Source organism: Leguminivora glycinivorella, chromosome 19, assembly GCF_023078275.1.
Source record: "Leguminivora glycinivorella isolate SPB_JAAS2020 chromosome 19, LegGlyc_1.1, whole genome shotgun sequence".
NCBI lineage: Eukaryota > Metazoa > Arthropoda > Insecta > Lepidoptera > Tortricidae > Leguminivora > Leguminivora glycinivorella.
Window position 1 is genome coordinate 10,060,782 of NC_062989.1, and position 19,274 is coordinate 10,080,055.

General features: G+C 39.8%; 1 protein-coding gene across 2 annotated transcripts in view; it reads right to left on the bottom strand.

Moving 5' to 3' along the window:
- Positions 1-536: 536 nt before the first annotated feature.
- Positions 537-19,274, bottom strand: part of LOC125236231 (glucose dehydrogenase [FAD, quinone]-like) — a 29,073-nt gene continuing 10,335 nt past the window's right edge. For both annotated transcript variants that reach the window (XM_048142921.1, XM_048142922.1), the window contains exons 2-12: positions 17,478-17,528; positions 12,978-13,220; positions 7,796-7,967; positions 7,129-7,328; positions 6,108-6,235; positions 5,457-5,634; positions 4,832-5,089; positions 4,045-4,193; positions 3,381-3,546; positions 2,223-2,409; positions 537-802 (exon numbers count right to left, since the gene is read on the bottom strand). In XM_048142921.1, coding sequence (XP_047998878.1) covers positions 570-802; positions 2,223-2,409; positions 3,381-3,546; positions 4,045-4,193; positions 4,832-5,089; positions 5,457-5,634; positions 6,108-6,235; positions 7,129-7,328; positions 7,796-7,967; positions 12,978-13,220; positions 17,478-17,498 — 1,935 coding nt within the window. In that variant the 5' untranslated portion in view covers positions 17,499-17,528 and the 3' untranslated portion in view covers positions 537-569. The remainder of the gene's footprint in view (positions 803-2,222; positions 2,410-3,380; positions 3,547-4,044; positions 4,194-4,831; positions 5,090-5,456; positions 5,635-6,107; positions 6,236-7,128; positions 7,329-7,795; positions 7,968-12,977; positions 13,221-17,477; positions 17,529-19,274) is intronic.

A 19,274-nucleotide genomic window follows, 5' to 3' on the forward strand; every position in this document is an offset into this window, starting at 1 on the left:
GAACGTCATTTGTTTACAACCAAGACTTGGTCGATATGAAATAAGAAAGCGTTCGTCAAATTTTATTGTATGGGAAGTTCCATTGAAGTCTGCTGCGTGACGATGATGTGTCCGTCAAATGTGGTTGATGCAACTGGCCCTAAATATTGTTATTTGTAGCTTTTAGAAATGGGCTACAGGGGCCCATTTCTCGAAGCTTCAAGTTACATTTCCTTCAACCGCTTTTTGTGCCAAGAGTGGCACTGAAACTTAGTAACTTAGTTCATGTTCTATGCCTACCCCTTTATGGAATACAGGCGTGATTATATGTATGTATGTATGTGCAAGTTACAATTTACAAGTGGTTGTCAATGTCTAATATGACAAGTTGAAAAGAGACTTCCGCTTGTAACTTGTAACTTTCAGTTTTGAGAAATGGGTCACAGGTAGTTCCTCATTCATCGTTTAGTTCTACCTTACCTAGAGCGTACTGGGCGTCTATGTGGGGCTTCGCAGCGAGTTGAAGAGGATTGTAAAGAGACGGAAAAAAGTTATGCAGTTATTTACAAAATATATATAATCAGTTCTCTTTATAATTTAACTTTATCACTTAGCGCTTGAAAATGGTCGACAATAGGCTTAAATAGTTCCTTGTTCAAAAATATGGGGTGTGTCGGGGTCACAATAGGCTTCGCTTTCCACTGGTTCAGCTCCCAGTTTTTCTTGATGAAGGCAGTTCCCCGTTCGGCCACCATCATTATAGGGCCTTGCGGGTTGCCTGTCACTTGGGTCGGCATGACTGATGCGTCGATTACTCGTAGACCTGGGCAAAGAGGATCAAGATATGTGTTAAAATGTCAAATATTAATATTAGCGCCATCTAGCCGAGCGTAACACCATCTAGGCCTCCGTACCTTTTCCTATATGGTCCTAAGGTACGTTTTTTTCTTAGACTTAGCTGTCTATACGGCGTTACATTATGTCTTTGACCTGGGTGATAAATTTGATGTAAATAGGAGTGAATACTAAGTCTCAGATTAGGTACAGGGAATTTCTATTTGAAGTTGCAGTCCCAACTTTGTGTTTGGTTTTGGAATTGTTCATTATTATTTCAACTCCGAATTATGAGCTCATGAAGACCTTGCTGAGAAAAATATTGTCTCATTTTTGGTAGCAGTGGAAAACAAAAGGAACCAAAGCTACGTTTCAAATCCAATATTAGAGTTTGGGGTCAATCTTTTAGCAGCTTTATAATTTCATAGTCTTTTCAGCTCGCATTTTGAATTCGCTCGTTGAATTTATAATCTCATATTTACTCATATCTAGTTAAAGCATGAGATAACTTACCTGCGACTTGCTTGACTCGGAGCTGCGTATCGACCACAGTTCCAATGGCTGCGGTTCCCATCTGGTGGTTCTGCGGGTCGGTGTTCACACGCACCATACATTCCACCCATTTGGCCGACCACGCCTTGAAGCTATAGGAACTATCAAGCCTAAAAAATGATCTCTAGTCAAAAGTATGAGATACTCGTACCTGTGACTTGTTTGACTCGGAGTTGCCTATCGACCACAGTTCCAATGGCTGCGGTTCCCATCTGGTGGTTCTGCGGGTCGGTGTTCACACGCGCCATACATTCCACCCATTTGGCCGACCACGCCTTGAAGCTATAGGATCTATCAAGCCTAAAAGATAATCTCTATTTCAAAGTATGAGATACCTGTGACTTGTTTGACTCGGAACTACGTATCGACCACAGGTCCAATGGCTGCGGTTCCCATTTGGTGGTTCTGCGGGTCGGTGTTCACCCTCGCCATAAGTACCTACATTCTAACCATTTGGCCGACCACGCCTTGAAGCTATAGGAACTATCAAGCCTAAAAAATAATCTCTATTTCAAAGTATGAGATACCTGTGACGGCTGTGACTTGTTTTGTTTGACTCGGAACTACGCATCGACCACAGGTCCAATGGCTGCGGTTCCCATTTGGTGGTTCTGCGGGTCGGTGTTCACCCTCGAAATAAGTACCTACATTCTAACCATTTGGCCGACCGCACCTTGAAGCTATAGGGACTGTCTGGCCAAAAAAAAAACATACATACAATCACGCCTGTATCCCATGAAGGGGTAGGCAGAGCACATGAAACTACTCAAGTTTCAGTGCCACTCTTGGCAAATAAGGGGTTGAAAGAAAACGATACTGTGACAACAAAATGATCTCTATTTTAAAGTATGAGATACCTGTGACTTGTTTGACTCGGAGTTGCGTATCGACCACAGTTCCAATGGCGGCTGTTCCCATCTGGTGGTTCTGCGGGTCGGTGTTCACACGCGCCATGCATTCTACCCATTTGGCCGACCACGTTTCTGAGGTACACTTGGAGGTATAACGGCTGTCCAGTATTGCGCCGAACTTTTCTTTAAGGACCTGTCGAGGATGAATAATAATAAATATAAATATTTATACACATATAATACATACATATAATCACGCCTGTATCCCATAAAGGTGGTAGGCAGAGCACATGAACTACTAAGTTTCAGTGCCACTCTTGGCAGTGACAGGTTGCCAGCCTCTCACCTACGCCACAATTTAACCCATATCCCACAGTCGACTTCTACGACACCCACGGGAAGAAAGGCGGTGGTGAAATTCTCAACCCGTCACCACACGGGGGATAAATAAATATCATAATAGGATATTTTTATATTAAAGGAAAAAATGGAAAAATTTACGCTTCCGGCGGGACTTGAACCCGCATCCTTTTTGCAATCCGTGCAATGCTCTTACCAATTAGAATCGTTAGCAGACGCGTTTCTGCTTAATAAAAAATAATCATAATAGGATATTCTTACACAGATTGACTCGAGTCCCACGGCCACGGTAAGCTCAAGAAGGCTTGTGTTGTGGATGAGTGTGTACTTACTTATAAATAAGTGGGTAAGGTGTATTAGGATAATTCCGAAAGTCATCTAATTTCGAATGTTGCATAAAAATCACCATTATTTCCATCATATCAAGGTTCCCCTTCGAAATTACCAGAGCATTTCTGTAATTCGAAATTATGCATCTTATACCTCGTTTAGATACAGTTAAGTTTTACTCCATTAAGGCGAGCTCGAAACGATATAAGGATCGGAAAAGAAAATCCAAGTGTTTATGCTTCATTGCCTACTTTTAGTTCAATACAGAAGATGACATGTAACTGAATTGTAATATCGGGAGCTCGACAGAAATCAAAAATCACTGTCTATATTCAATATAAGCCTAATCTCCACCAAGGATTAATTTTCAATACACTCAAGTATTCTTTGTCAGTAACAGTTGTATCTAGGTACCTATTACCTGTGACTTAGTAAAAGAAAACTCTAGCACCAAAGTGACGCAATGAAACTTACCGTCGTGTTGAAAATTCTCTGTAGGTAATTGGCCCCATCCCTGAGCATGACCAAGTCTCTAGGGTCCTCGAAGTAGCCAGGGTAGAATAGCGGCGGGTCCAGGGGATCCGAGGAGTTCAGAGTGATGTGTCCCACTGCGTAGGGTAGCAGGAGAGCCGCGTTGGCACTGGAAGAAAAAAAAACACGTGAAGCTCATGCTACAAAAACCTTGGGAGACTATGAAGTTATGATTACAACCATATGAAGAAATAAAATGCCGTATGTAGAACTAAACTAAACTTATAATATAATAAATATGGATTGACGACCGGCCTGGCCAAGTCGGTAGTGACCCTGCTGCCTGCTAAAGCAGATGGTTCTGCGTTCGAATCCCGGTTTGCGAGATGAACACTGATATTTGTTCCTGAGTCATGGATATTTTCCATGTATATGTATAAGTATGTTTATCGCCTATAACCAGTACAAGCTTTACTTAGTTTGGGGCTATTTTGATCCGTGTAAGGTGTGTGATCACAGGAATCCAAAAAGATCGGCGGTTAATGTTCTCATTTCCTGACCTTGCTTAAAAACCGGGAGAAATAAGCATAAGTACCTACGCCAAGTCTATAAACAGTAGGTAGTAGGTATCTATCCGTATGCTGTGCTATAATGGTATGTAACTTACGAGATATTGCGTCCTTGCGGGGAGTCCTGTACTGGTTCATTGATGACACCAGTCAGGGATTTCTCCGCGTAGAAACCGTTGAAGAAGAACTGCAGGTCTGGCTGCTTGCGGCTACGGTCTGCTAACGAGGAGTACGCCATCCCCGTCAACTGTGAATTGAAGCAAACAAATGTCAAATAGGCTTATGGAATCATTAAGTAATTATAACTTGTCGTAGTTTCCTATGATGGACATTGGTTTCAAGACTTGGACTGACAATGGGCAGTAACATACATAGCCCCCAAACGATATGATGTACCTAATAATTAAGCATGAATAGGTATCAATGTTGTGTTTTTTTAATAAATAAATAAATATTGGGGACACCTTACACAGATCAACTTAGCCCCAAACTAAGCAACGCTTGTACTATGGGTGCTAAGCGACGATATACATACTTAAATAGATAAATACATACATATATACATAGAAAACATCCATGACTCAGGAACAAATATCAGTGCTCATCACACAAATAAATGCCCTTACCGGGATTCGAACCCAGGACCGCGGCTTAGCAGGCAGGGTCACTACCGACTGAGCCAGACCGGTATTAGTTTTGTTGTGTCTTTCTTCAAAAGAAACACCTTAGAAATGCCTACGCGAATGAAGCGTGTCACTTTTGAATTGGTTGATAATTGATGTCTAGAAGTAATTAAGCGTCTCGAGAGGATCTGGAGTGACACGTAAGTAGAGTAAGTCATTTTAGACTAAGTACTAATTGATAAGTGCCAATAGGCAAAGTTACCTGTGTAATCCCCGTGCCCGTCATGGGTCCCTTCAGATCCAGCAGGTACTCAGTCAGCGCGTTCCAGTCCAAGCCCCTGGTATTGTTCAGACTCGTCAGGGTGAAGTACAGCGTCAGCCCATAGTGGTTCCGCAGGTTCTGACCTACAGGTAGATCCGCTAATACTGGGATGTCGAACTTTTCTAGAGTTTCCCGAGGACCGATACCGGAGTGGAGTAGGATGTGGGGAGTGTTAAGGGCACCTGCGCTGAGGATAACCTGGAATTTAAGAAAGATTTAATGATAATACTAGCTATAAGTACCATAGAAGATTTCTAATAATATGCAGGTAAGCGTACTGCAGTAAGCTACAGAGAAAACGTATCTTCTACATGTAATCTTTTATACGCCAGTATCCCTCGTCGATATTTTCAGCACTGTTGGCTTGCTTGCCGTCCAACAGCACGCACTATTAAGGGTCGGTTGCACCAAACTGCCTGTCACCGAATTTAGCGGTCGCTAGACTTTTTGTATGGGAAATTCCATAGACTTCTGCTGCGTGAGGTTGATATGTCTACTTGATGTAACTGGCCCTAAGCTAAGTGACCCTGATGATGAAGCTCAGTTTTAGCCTGATAGTGCTTACCTCCTTCTTCACCCTGACGGTCTGTGTAGCGCCATTCTCGTCTATATATTCGACGCCAGTAGCTTGTTTCCCATCGAACAGCACTCTAGTCACCCTGACGTTCAGCTTTACGCTCAGGTTCGGGCGCTGTGAGTTGGGTTTCAAGTAGGCGCGTGCTGGAGTCACTCTCTGTCCGTTACTGATGAGTAAAAAATGCAGACGGTAAGAACATAACTCGGAGTTTTGGAAAAGTTACGATATGATAACATGCCCGATATAGTTTACTCATCAAAGGGGTCTAGGGGTCATTTTGGCTATGATCAGTAGGTTAGCCTCGCTGATGGGTGACAAAAGTTATTTAAACGGGACTGTAAAAAGTAACTGTGTCTCTTATTCATTAAACGTCTGTGCCACGACGAATCCTTCAGGGGTGTTAGGATCGTTCATATCGGCGATGACCGGCAGACCTGCTTTACTTATGGCCGACAGCAGTTCGTATATGAACGGAGTCTGGTATGGGAAGTATAGCTTACTCATTAGAGGTCTGTGCCACGACGAATCCTTCAGGGGTGTTGGGATCGTTCATATCGGCGATAACCGGCAGATCTGCTTCACTGATGGCCGACAGCAGTTCGTATATGAACGGAGACTGGTATGGGAAGTATAGCTTACTCATTAAAGGTCTGTGCCACGACGAATCCTTCAGGGGTGTTGGGATCGTTCATATCGGCGATGATCGGCAGACCTGCTTCACTGATGGCCGACAGGAGTTCGTATGTGAACGGGGGCTGGTGTCTAAACTGTAAAAAAAAAATTAGAGTCAGATTGAGCAAGAGTTATTGATGAATAGCGAGAGTCTGATAGCCGAACCAGCTAGCCCAGCTGAAGTAACAATCGTTAACGCTACGTGGCGATCAAAACGCCTTCTGGCTCTCACGCGCCAATACAGAAGGGCGATAGGAAGAGCTAGCTTCGATTGCTTATGAAGCGTAACGGCCACAGATGTCATATATACCATAGATCAAGCAAACGTATCCACTTAGCGTGTCAAATGAACTCAGTGAAATCCACTGAGTTGTCCGTCTTTACTCGCAGCTTGCAGCTTTCGGGCGTCAATTTTTGTAAGTTGAAGTCAACCAAAACATAAAAAATGCCTCGTTACGTGATATTCAATTGCAACAACACAAAAATTATGAACAATCAAGAGCCTGAGACATATTTAAAATTACAGGCAAGAATCAACTTCAGTACAAAATTTGACACGCTCGGCCCCTATACAAATATATGAATTTGTTTCTTCTATCTAAATTAAGTTCTGTGGTAACGGCTCAGCCACGACATTGGTCTAAGCGCGACAGCGGCGAGCGGCGGCCATACATTGAAGCGAGACACAGCGATGGGACTTTTCATTCGCACGTATGGCTGCCGCTCGCCGCTGCCGCGCTTAGACCAATGTCGTGGCTGGGCCGTAAGCAATTGTTACCCAGGTGGCGAATAAGTTGGAAGAAATCCCTCAGCTAGTGGATGTTGATGTCACTTCATTCAGCCAGGCTTTTCCAGAACTATGGGGACCCCATGGTTATTTTAGAGGAGATTGAAGTCCTGTTTCCATTCTTAATATGATACTCTTCTTATTCAGTTAAGGTATTAAGATAAACAGCAAATTCACTATAAAAGATTTTAAGTTCCTTACCTGCTGAATAGGCATCGGTCCTTTATCAGAATGGTGGTCGGCGCTCACAAGTGAGCCAACCTGCTTGTTGCCCTCATTCATGTTGAAGTATGGCAGGTTATCCTCCCAGGACCAGCCAGTGGCTCCGGCCTTCACCCAGTCATCGTAATCTGCTGCGTGGCCCCGGTGGTACATCATGCCGTTTAGCACGCTGGTGCCGCCTGTCAATAAAATAAGGTTATGAGAAATATGTGGGGTAAGATAAAGGTGTTTTCTTCGAAGTAAGAGTCTATAATAATTTCCTATAAGTATTTTGCTTAAAACTGATTTGAACTTTGAATTTTTACACGTAATTAAAATTGGAATTGGAATTGATCCCAATAAACTCACCAAGAACCTTCCCCCTGGGCCACAAGCCCTTAGGCGGGCAAGGCGGGGAGGCAGTATCCATCAGGAACGGTGCGGTATTTCCAGTCATAGCGAGCGACACCCCAAAAGGGTGCAAGATGAAGGCAAACCACAAGTCTCCAGTAGAAGTAGGTAAGTATTTAGAAACAAAACAAAAGAACTCACCAAGAAGAAGAAGAAGTCATAGGGAGCCCCCAAAAGGTGGTGTAAGATAAAGGGGCTTAGCCACCAGTATCCAAAAGAAGTAACTGAACAATTGAACATCTAGAATAAAACTCACCAAGAACTTTCCCTATAGGCCACATGCAGCCCTTCCCATCCTGGTCGAGGCAGTATCCATCAGGAACGGTGCGGTATTTCCAGTCATAGCGAGCATCGCCCCAGAATGACGTGTAGAAGGAAGGCACTTGTGTGGCGATGGGCGCCTCCCCACCAGCTTCCAGAAGTAGTACCTGAGCATTAAGAATAATTAGAATACAATAGAAATATAGTACAGCTTGGCAAGAAAAGTGTCAAAATAGTTGCCACATGCAAAGCGGTTAACATAGACGGTGGAGCCCCTATTCTGTTCTACTCTTTTTTTGATAGGCTGTAGGTTCATTTGTGTCATAAGGCAGCCTTAATCTTAGTAAATTATATATTTACAGCCCGGGTTTATAAATGTAAACTACCGGGTTGGAAATATTTGTTTTTCCATGTCATACAGACATACTGATTTTCACCTTCTTATCACCATTTTATTGGGAAATTACCTTCAAGTATATGTTGCCTTCAGTATCCTAAGTTGTATCTCAATGGAATGAAACACCAGGTCCATGTTGTGTATCGTGATTCAGTTGTTTTCTACTGTTCTCTGATTTTTATAATTTATTGAAGATACATTACTTCGACTTTTTATCTGTAGAAACTTCGATAATTTGCATTAATGTCTTTTTCCCCTCACTAGCTCGGAAACACGTGTTTTGTCCTTTAATACCAGCGGGTAAAAACCCATTTTATCCACTAGTGGGTAATTTGATCTTGAATAAAGTCAAATTAACTGCTTTAAAATTTACCTTAATTTATTTAAAAAAGATGATTTACCACCTGTGGAACTACTGGAAGCAGTGATAAACGAATTTTTTTGCCTTGCATTTTTTTGTTTCCTCGCTATAGTGAGGGGAAAAGTTTTGTGTTACACTCGGGTGCAAATGTATTTTACTTCTCGTGTGTTAAAAAACTCGCAAGTTCAGGATTCTATTCTCGAACCACTCGCTTCGCTCGTGGTTCAACTATAGAATCCTTTCAAGTGCTCGTTTTTCAATTCCACACTCGGCGTTAAAATACAACTTTGCCCCCTTGTATAACAATAGTTATTTGTTGCGAGTTTTTTAACACACGAGAAGTAAAATACATTTGCACCCGAGTGTAACACAAAACTTTTCCCCTCACTATAGCGAGGAAACTACAACGCAAAAAATGCGTTTATCACTGCTTCCAGTAGTTCCACAGATGGTAAATCATCTTTATTACTAGATTCACCTGCTTTTATCAATTTTAAAGCAGTTAATTTGACTTTATTCAAGGTCAAATTACTTTACCCACTAGTGGATAAAATGCGTTTTTACCCGCTGGTATTAAAGGACAAAACACGTGTTTCCGAGGTAGTGAGGGGAAAACAACTATTGTGACATTATCAAATTAAAATTATAAAAAAAATCGAATACCTACGAATAGGACTATGAAGATAAATAAACGTAAGTCACGGGGATTTACCCCATAAGATATATCTTTTATAACAATATCTTATTAATCCTATTATTTTAGTGCATTTCAATCTTATCATACCTAATTATTTTGTCCGTTTATCAGAATTCGTTTTTAATTGTTCAATCTGCAATATCTGCATCTGATATCAGGTAGGTAGGTACTTTTCATAGGTCTATTCCGGACACTTGTACGGAGTAGGTATTCCGTATACAAGTATTTATGAAAATCTGTACTTACTGAAAAACACTGTGTGTAACATAACAGAGAATATAGGTAGGTAATACATAAATAATAACGAAACGCCAGATAGATCATAAAGATGTGATTAATAATTATTACCTACATATTCAGAGACTTCTGCGTCCGACTGCTGGGCAAAGGCTTTTTCCTTCTTTTCCACTCATCCCTGAGTGGAAAATCTGGCTAGGCTATCAAAAAAGAGTCCAAATTACTCGTAAATTATTCCGCCATCGCCGACGCGGGGCCCATTTCTCGAAGCTACAAGTTACGCCGTGGCTTGCGTGGGCGACGGTCGCGCGACGGCGATGCGACGCATACGAAATCAAACCTTATCGATATGGAAGTATACGATGCGACGACCGTCGCCCACGCAAGACACGGCGTTACAATTTACAAGTGGTAGTCAATGTCTAATATGACAAGTTGGAAAGAGACTTCCGCTTGTAACTTGTAACTTTCGGTTTTGAGAAATGGGCCCGTGGTCTGCCAGATCCCCGGTTTTACTCGTCGGACTCCCAAAGAGGATACGGTAGCGAAAATGCTAAAATGGAAAGGAGCCCCCCTTTCAACTTGGGAATTTTAGTTAAATATACAAGTGTTATTATTATTAACTAGATTTATCAAAAAAAAATTGTCTATTAAAAACAACTCGGTCAAAAAATATTTAAAAAAAATCTTTAAAATCGAGGTCCCGCTCTCGACTCTTTCCTCCTTCAAAACTTAATAAATCGGAACGAAATTTGAGAATCTGAATAACAATGAAATAATCTATGTCGGACCGTTTAGCTTTTTTTGTTAATTGTTACCAATCTTGAGTATCACACCTTTTTTTGCGCCACAATGAAAAAGGCCGTTTTTGGAAATTTTTGATTGGCTCTAGAGTCTTTAAAAAGCAGAATATCAAAAAAATCAAAACGGTCTGACACAGATAAAAATAATAACAATCTGTGTTGAAAAAATCATTGCTCTATCTTCAAAAACCAGGGAGGAAATAGTCGAGAGCGTTTGTATGAAGAATTGATCCCTAACCGTATCGTCTTAAATATCCTTTATTTCTTGTGGACCTTTCGTGACATTTATTTTTTTAAAGTTTCCGATAATTACTTGCACATTAGTAAGAGAGAGATGTATTTACGCATGCCACCCGGTCCGGGGGAACCAGGGGCGATGACGGTGTAGGACTACCGTCTAAAACCACCAACGAATTCCGTCTCCGCCTTGGGAGGAGTGCCGCAGGGTCGCCATATGCATTCGACCATGTACCTCACAAGTTTTTAACCTCCGACGCAAAAACGACGAGGTGTTATAAGTTTGACGTGTCTGTCTGTCTGTCTGTCTGTGTGTGTGTGTCTCTCTGTGGCATCGTAGCTCCCGAACGGATGAACCGATTTACATTTAGTTTTTTTTTGTCTGAAAGCTGTGTTAGTCGGGAGTGTTCTAAGCCATGTTTCATGAAAATCGGTTTACTATGTCGCGGTTGGGGGTTTTTTCAAAATTTTAATTTTGTGGTTATTGTCTCTTTCTAACGCGAGCGAAGCCGCGGGCAAAAGCTAGTATTGTATAAATCAAACCAAACCCGTATTAACTGTGTCTTAACGACGCGGAACAAAATATTTGCATTTTGATCTTTCTCGACCTTGTAGATATGAAACTAACTGAGGCATTTCCATAGGTTTAGTTTCATTGCCATTGCCAGCACAGAATAAACAACAGTACTAAAGTATATACTAACCATCAGAATACTTTCGCCAGGGAGCTTAAACAAACGAGGGCGCCTTGCTGAAATGACCTCGATCCTAGTGCGCCCTCAAGAACGGCTAAGAGGGTGAAATACTGAAAAGAGAGGGGTAAAATGCCAAACAAGGTGGAACGTCGAAGTGGCTTTAGTGGGTGCAAGTTTCCCTTTCGACACGGGGAAACGACGAGTCCCAAACATCGTGCGTAAGTGCATTAATTCCCACCGCGTCAAACTAGGAGCGTATAACCTTTTCCCCATCACTAGCACGGAAACACGTGTTTTGTCCGTTAATACCAGTTTTCGCTTGCTCGTTTTTCAATTCCACACTCGGCGTTAAAATACAACTTTGCACCCTTGTATAACAAATAACTATTGTGACTTTGTCTATGTCTAGACCAGCCGAACGATTCTAGGTGTGACGTCACACGGAATGGCGGAGTACGTTCCGCGGACCGCATCTCCGTCGGCCTTACATTAAGTCATTTATTTGTTATGTAGATGAGATAAAAAAATAATCTTTGATACATCTCTAGGAAACATTAGACGAATTGCAAAGATAAGATGGGCGTTTACTTGTGCTGAAATTATGCAAACTACCTAAGTTATCCCTTCGCTCGGTTACATACAATAAAAATTAAATCATTAATTTTCAAAAAAAACTTCCTATTATAATTATTTAATTGTTAAATATTTTAACAATTAAATAAAACGATAACTTATCTCTAAAGCCTATAACAAAGGTAACACACAATTGACAAAGTACTAAGGTAAAGTCGATGAATGATCTGAACTTCTCAGATTTATGAATTTTTCAGATTGATCTAAAAATACTGTAAGGCCGGCCTTAGCCACCGCGATTTTTTCTTGTTTACTTAGCAAGAATCAATATATTTCAACCAATTCACAAATTATATGTACTTATACCTACCTAAACTTTCATAGGAGTGACTGTATTTATAGGTAAAAACCGTATAGAAATTCATTCACTATTTTTTTAGTTTTACCATATGTGAACATAAAAACAAAAAAAAACAGACACGCAGACAGATGAGACAGGAACTTTGTTTTATAAGGCGTAGTGACTGATAGTGATAGTGATCTGCCTATAGTATTTATTATTTAATAATACATACTTTAATCCAGTTATCTCATCAGTTCTTATCTCAGTTCTATCTCTGTTTTATTTATTATCCGCGATTTTGTAGCTGACAGTCATAGTTTTTTTTACTTTTAGAGGATTGAGTCAAAAATATGGGGAAATTATTATTATTAACGAATATTAAGAGGAACACCTGAAATATACACGGTGTAACAAAAGGAACCAGAAATATTTTAACCGCATATTTCTGAAGTTAAAAGAAGGTTTTAATTGGGACCTACCATAACTCTACCAATAAAGATCATGAAATTATGCCCCATAATGCTATTGTCACCACCAAAAAATAACTACTTTTCGGCAAGTTCATTTTGATGGCATACCGTCTTTTGATGTACTACTCTAACAGACTTACTGACAATGAAACATTTTAAGGGACTCACATTGAAAATAGTAAGTATTCTCTATTAGCCGCCCAGAGACTATAGCGCCGGCTGAGCCACCTCTCACGACTATAAAGTCGTAGTCAGCTGCAACTTTATCCACGGATACTCTTCGGCAAGGGTCGTTGATACACACCGTCCCGTGATTCACTTCTCTGAAAAACTAACAAATAATGTAACATTGTAAAGGACTCACATTGAAAGTAGTATTCTCCGTTAGTCGCCCAGCGACTATAGCGCCGGCCGAGCCGCCCCCAACGACTATAAAATCGTAGTCAGCAGCGATATTGTCCACGGAGTGTACTCTTCGACATGGGTCGTTGATGGCACACCGGCCTTTGATGTACTTCTCTAGAAGCACCATAAAAAGTATGGCGCCGCCGTAGAGTGGAGCATCGGCTAGCACTGACGGCGAGTCGTCGAGGGGACATTGGCAGGTCTGTTTAGAATAAAAAAATGTATTTATAAAAACATAAATAATTATTACTAAGCACCCTGTTTTCATTGAATTCCGTTAACTTTAAAGGAAGAACCTTACAGATCAAATACAATTAATTTCTCTAGCGTCTTAACTCTTACGGCTATCGAGTTATTAAAAAAATAAGATAGTTGAACACGTGTGTGACAGCCTTTACCAATTCCTAATGTTATTTGTTTTGACATGTGACGTCAATCACTTGACACTAACTTGAATGATATTTTTAAGGGTCTCTCACACTAATAAATTAATTTCTTATGTATGAAAATGATGAAAAAGATTTTTTTGCTAATTTAATTAAAAGTGATATACAACGTGTTACACCAGCCACTGAAAACCTTAGACACCCCAACAGATTTTTATTATTTAGAGTTAGTCTAGAGAATTTTTTCAAATGTTTATTACTTACGATTATCTGTTTTTAGATTAGAGAGCGCATCAGGTTGACTGAGGCAAGGTCAATCGTATCGTAGACCAGGTAAATATCGATATTCGAAAAAAAAAAACTGTTGTCCTGTTTATTGTCCTTGTACTTTTCTTCACATTTTTATCTATTGCTTGTCTAACCGATGCTAAAAAAAAACAAAACTCAATGAGATTGCATTTTTATTATCACAGCAGAACTAGCACATGATTGACATGATTCGCGCGAGATTACAATATACCCAATTTTAGCTTAATATGAAACCAAAAAATAGTCAAGTGGTTTATATTATAAATTATGAAGCCAATTTTCAGACATGTACATTTTAAATTCTTACTTATAATTATGAAAACAACTTCGATTTAAAGAAACTGAAAATCGAGATACCCATTTTTTAGTCCTTGAATAACTTCCAATGTGTACACGATCTATGTATAATAAAATTGCATACCTACTTTATTTTTTAGAAAAAGCGCTGGTGGCCTAGCGGTAAGAGCGTGTGAATTTCGATCCGGAGGTCGCGGGTTCGAACCACGGCTCGCACCAATGAGTTTTTCGGAACTTATGTGCGAAATGTCATTTGATATTTGCCAGTCGCTTTTCGGTGAAGGAAAACATCGTGAGGAAACCGGACTTATTCCAATAAGGTCTAGTTACCCTTTGGGTTGGAAGGTCAAATGGCGGTCGCTTTCGTAAACCTAGTGCCTACGCCAAATCTTGGGATTAGTTGTCAAAGCGGACCCAGGCTGCCATGAGCCGTGGCAAATGCCGGGATAACGCAAGGAGGATGATGATATACTTTTTAGAAAACGTTTAGAATGCTATAATGAAATACGAGTTTTCAGTTTAGGTATTTCCTTTTATTCGAAAGCTTGATACACATTTTGAAAGTAAGATGACTGGGTTACCAATGCAAAATTTATCGAGAAGTCTGTAATGTTGTCATCATTAGAATGTCTGAAGCTGACATTATGTGGCACACGCCACAAATTCACAAAAATACTCTTGACTTTTTAAGATGTCTATACACCGTGTTTTTTTTTGTTTTCCGTTAAATTCTACACGTTGTTAGGTTCGTTATCAGGAACCAGCCTGTATATCACTTTTAGTTAAATTCGCAAAAAAAAATTGTCATCGTTTTCATACATAATAAATGAATAAGTTAGTGTGAGAGACCCTTAAGAATAATATTCAAGTTAGTGTCAAGTGCTTGACGGCACATGTCAAAACAAATAACATTGGGAAGTGGTAAAGTCACACACGTGTTCAGTAATTATTTTAATTTTTTTAATAACTTGATACCCGTAAGAGTTAAGACGCTAGTTTCTTAGAGAAATTAATTGTATTTGATCTAAAGAACCATCCCTTAAAGTTAATGGAATTCAATAAAAACAGGGAGTAGATCCCTCAAATAATTTCAAAATACAGTAAGTATGAAAAAACAGAGTCATCCCCTCAAACTTGGAGGGAAAGTGCCTCAAAGCCTTAGTGCATATCAAAATCACTCTGTTACTTAAAATTTGAATTAAAATTGTGTTTAAATGTTAGTGTGTTTAGTAAAACGTCACACTTTGTCAACACACAACATACAATCACGACTGTTTCCCATAAAGGGGTAGCAGAGCACATGAAACTGTTAAAGTTACAGTGCCACTCTTGGCAAATAAGGGGTTAAAAGAAAACGAAACTGTGACATTGCCAGTGACAGGTTGCCAGCCTTTTGCCTACGCCACATTTTACCCCATATCCCACAGTCGCCTCCTACGACACCCACGGGAAGAAAGGGGGTGGTGAAATTCTTAACCCGCCACCACATGGGGGCGCCCACTTTGTCGATTGCTATAAAGCCGCTTTGTCAGTTTATTCATATAAAGACACAAGCAAATCTCATCTCCATCGTAAGCGACATTGTGGGACGTTTTACTTAGTAGTAACACAAATGTTTTTCAACTTGTGTAGCCCTGCAATAGACACTGAAATATTCAAATACCTACTTCAATTCTGCGTTTTTATTCCACTTCATAAAATATCTTTAAGAAACATTAGGTCTTACACTGGTCTCCCGGAAAAAAATGTTCATCAAGTCGAATATTTACTTAATACAAAAATGTTAAACTTAATTCATCAACAAAAATAAAGCATGCTATTTTGTTTCTCTTAAAAAAGTCTATGCATGTTTCATTTGGCATAAGTGACATAGCAAAGTCTTGACAAATTAAGGGTTAATGGTGCTCCCACATCGGTTCTTAAATGTTATATTAACGGTGTGGGAGCACCGTTTCATACAATACTTTTTCTACGACCATGCAATTAGTTTTTAATAGTTTTCTAGAATAATTTTCGTGAAATTCACACTGTTTCCTGTATTTTGACGCAAAGGTTTGCACTGCCAGCGTTCGAGTCAGCTGCCCAAAGCCATCCCCCGCCGGCTTCCCGCGCACGCGCGCAGTAACGAACATTATAACAATGCGTTGCCATGGTTACAGAGCCAAACACTGAGTTTTAAATTTTTTTCTACTCCCGTACTGTTATTCGTGACTTACAAGGTCGTGCATAGAACTTTAAAACCCTACATAAAAGATGTCAGGACAAGTCTATCTAGTCTATACCCTGAAAACATTTAGTAGCAGTAGCACGATATAGCTGTTAAAGTTCAGTAAATACATTGCTACCAACTTAACAAACCAATCACTTCATCATGGAAAATTAAAATATTGTATGAAATAGGTACATTGTTGCCAACCTTAGAATGTCAGATAAAGCCTGGCATTCGCAGAGTCGAGACTCGTTCGTTTTCTGCTGCGATCATTGGCGACGCGTCGAATCGCATTCAAATGTATGAGAACTCGATTCAACTCGGCTCGATTCGTCTTAGTGGCCAGGCTTCAAAGAACCATACCATAGACAGTTTTATTTTCATGTTTGCACTCAAACTGCATATTCGAAATGGTAGGTGGTCCACTAGATAACTAAGATGACTTAAAGTAGGTATTTGTTGAATTTATAATTTTCTTTCAAAGTAAGTGCTTGGTCGTAGAAAAAGTATTGTATGCAACTGAGTCAAAAAATGCTCGTGGCGTCTTTATTAACAATTTTCGGCTTCGCCTCAAATTGTTACCCACGCCACTCGCCTTTTTTGACCTCTTTTAACCACCAGTTGCATAAAATACTATTTCGTAACTGCGCGGGGTGCCGGCGCGGAATGGCTTTGGTTTGGGCAATAGACTTATATGTAGGGTTTTAATGATCTGTGCACGACTCTGTAAATGACGAATAACAGAGTTCGGGAGTAGAAATATTTATTTGTTATACAAGGGGGCAAAGTCGTTTTTTAACAAACGAGAAGTAAAATACATTTGCACCCGAGTGTAACGCCGTGTCTTGCGTGGGCGACGGTCGCGCGACCGTCGCGCGACCGTCGTCGTCGCGTCTCATACATACTTCCATATCGATAAGGTTTGATTTCGTATGTGTCGCATCGCCGTCGCGCGACCATCGCGCGACCGTCGCCCACGCAAGCCACGGCGTAACACAAAACTTTTCCCCTCACTATAGCGAGGAAACTACAACCCAAAAAATGCGTTTATCACTGCTTCCTGCAGTTCCATAGGTGGTAAATCATCTTTATTACTAGATTCACCTTCTTTTATCAATTTTAAAGCAGTTATTTTGACTTTATTCAAGGTCAAATTACTTTACCCACTAGTGGATAAAATGCGTTTGTACCCGCTGGTATTAAAGGACAAAACACGTGTTTCCGAGCTAGTGAGGGGAAAAAGTATTTTTTTGCTTACCTCTGGTGATAATATCGTCATTCTGGTGACTGGATACGCCAACCGCGCCAACTAATGGATGAAAAATATATTTTGTATTTCCTTATATATTAATGAATAGCAGAGATAAGACATGATTTCCGGCGAGATAAAGTACTTAGTTTTGAATATATAAGATAGCTCTTTACGGCCTACGGGTAAAGAGAATACACCGTGTTTTTATTGTTTTCCGTTAAATTCGACACGCAGTTAGGTTCATCATCAGGAACCTCCCTGTATTATATCGCTTTACGTTAAATTCGAAAAAAAAATTTTTTCCTTTCCATACATAATAAATGAAATAATTAGTGTGCAAGGACCTTAATCATAACATTAAAGTCAGTGTCAAGTGTCTGATGGAAAATGTCAAAACAAATAACATAAGGAAGTGGTAAGGGATTCCACACACGTGTTCAGTAATTAATTTTTTTTTTAATAAATTGATAACCGTATGAGTAGGACGCTAGTTTCTTAGAGAAATTAATTGTATTTGACCTAAAGTACCTTCCCTTAAAGTTAACGGAATTCAATAAAAACAGGGTAGGGTAGGGTATAAGCAATCTCTACACGATTATTTCTAATCTGTGATCTTATCATTTTGTCTAACTCAGTAACTGAAGAGGATTAAGCTGAAGTCGTAATTACATGGAAACAAACCGGTTTTTTATCATACTTATTTTTTTAGGGTTCCGTAGTCAACTAGGAACCCTTATAGTTTCGCCATGTCTGTCTGTCCGTCCGTCCGTCCGTCCGTCCGTCCGTCCATCCGTCCGTCCGTCCGTCCGTCCGTCCGTCCGCGGATAATCTCAGTAACCGTTAACACTAGAAAGCTGAAATTTGGTACCAATATGTATATGAATCACGCCGACAAAGTGCAAAAACAAAAAATGGAAAAAAATGTTTTATTAGGGTACCCCCCCTACATGTAAAGAGGGGGCTGATTTTTTTTTTCATTCCAACCCTAACGTGTGATATATTGTTGGATAGGTATTTAAAAATGAATAAGGGTTTGCTAAGATCGTTTTTTGATAATATGTATATTTTCGGAAATAATCGCTCCTAAAGGAAAAAAAAGTGCGTCCCCCCCCCTCTAACTTTTGAACCATATGTTTAAAAAATATGAAAAAAATCACAAAAGTAGAACTTTATAAAGACTTTCTAGGAAAATTGTTTTGAACTTGATAGGTTCAGTAGTTTTTGAGAAAAATACGGAAAACTACGGAACCCTACACTGAGCGTGGCCCGACACGCTCTTGGCCGGTTTTTAATCTTTACTTAAGAGTACTCCTTATCACCGTTGTCACCAGACTATGTGCGCGAATCGCGGAGCGAACAAAGCGCGGAGCGAGCGAAAAAGACAACTATATAATTATATACATAATTTATATAGGCATATAATTAACCGGGCAACTAAAATATTAAACGGGAAGTTATGTCGGGCATACAATAATATAATTTGGCTGTGTTTTAATATTGTGGCGACAAAAAAAATACATGAGCCTCAAATACTAAGCACCATTATTATTGAAAAAACGGCAGCAAATTTCAAGCGACAAAAATATTGCTGAGGAACATTAAATAATACTTTGGCGACTAAAATAATAATTGGCACCTAGTATTGTAAAGCGTAAGATTTTTAATATTTGTAGTCATATAGATGTTAGCACCTAAATAATTATACTTAGCTCATCGTTTAAAGTAGTATTTAAATGGCGGAGGCCACTAAAAAAAAATATTGGGAAGTAGGTTTTTTTTAAACACATATAAAATCTGTTTTTT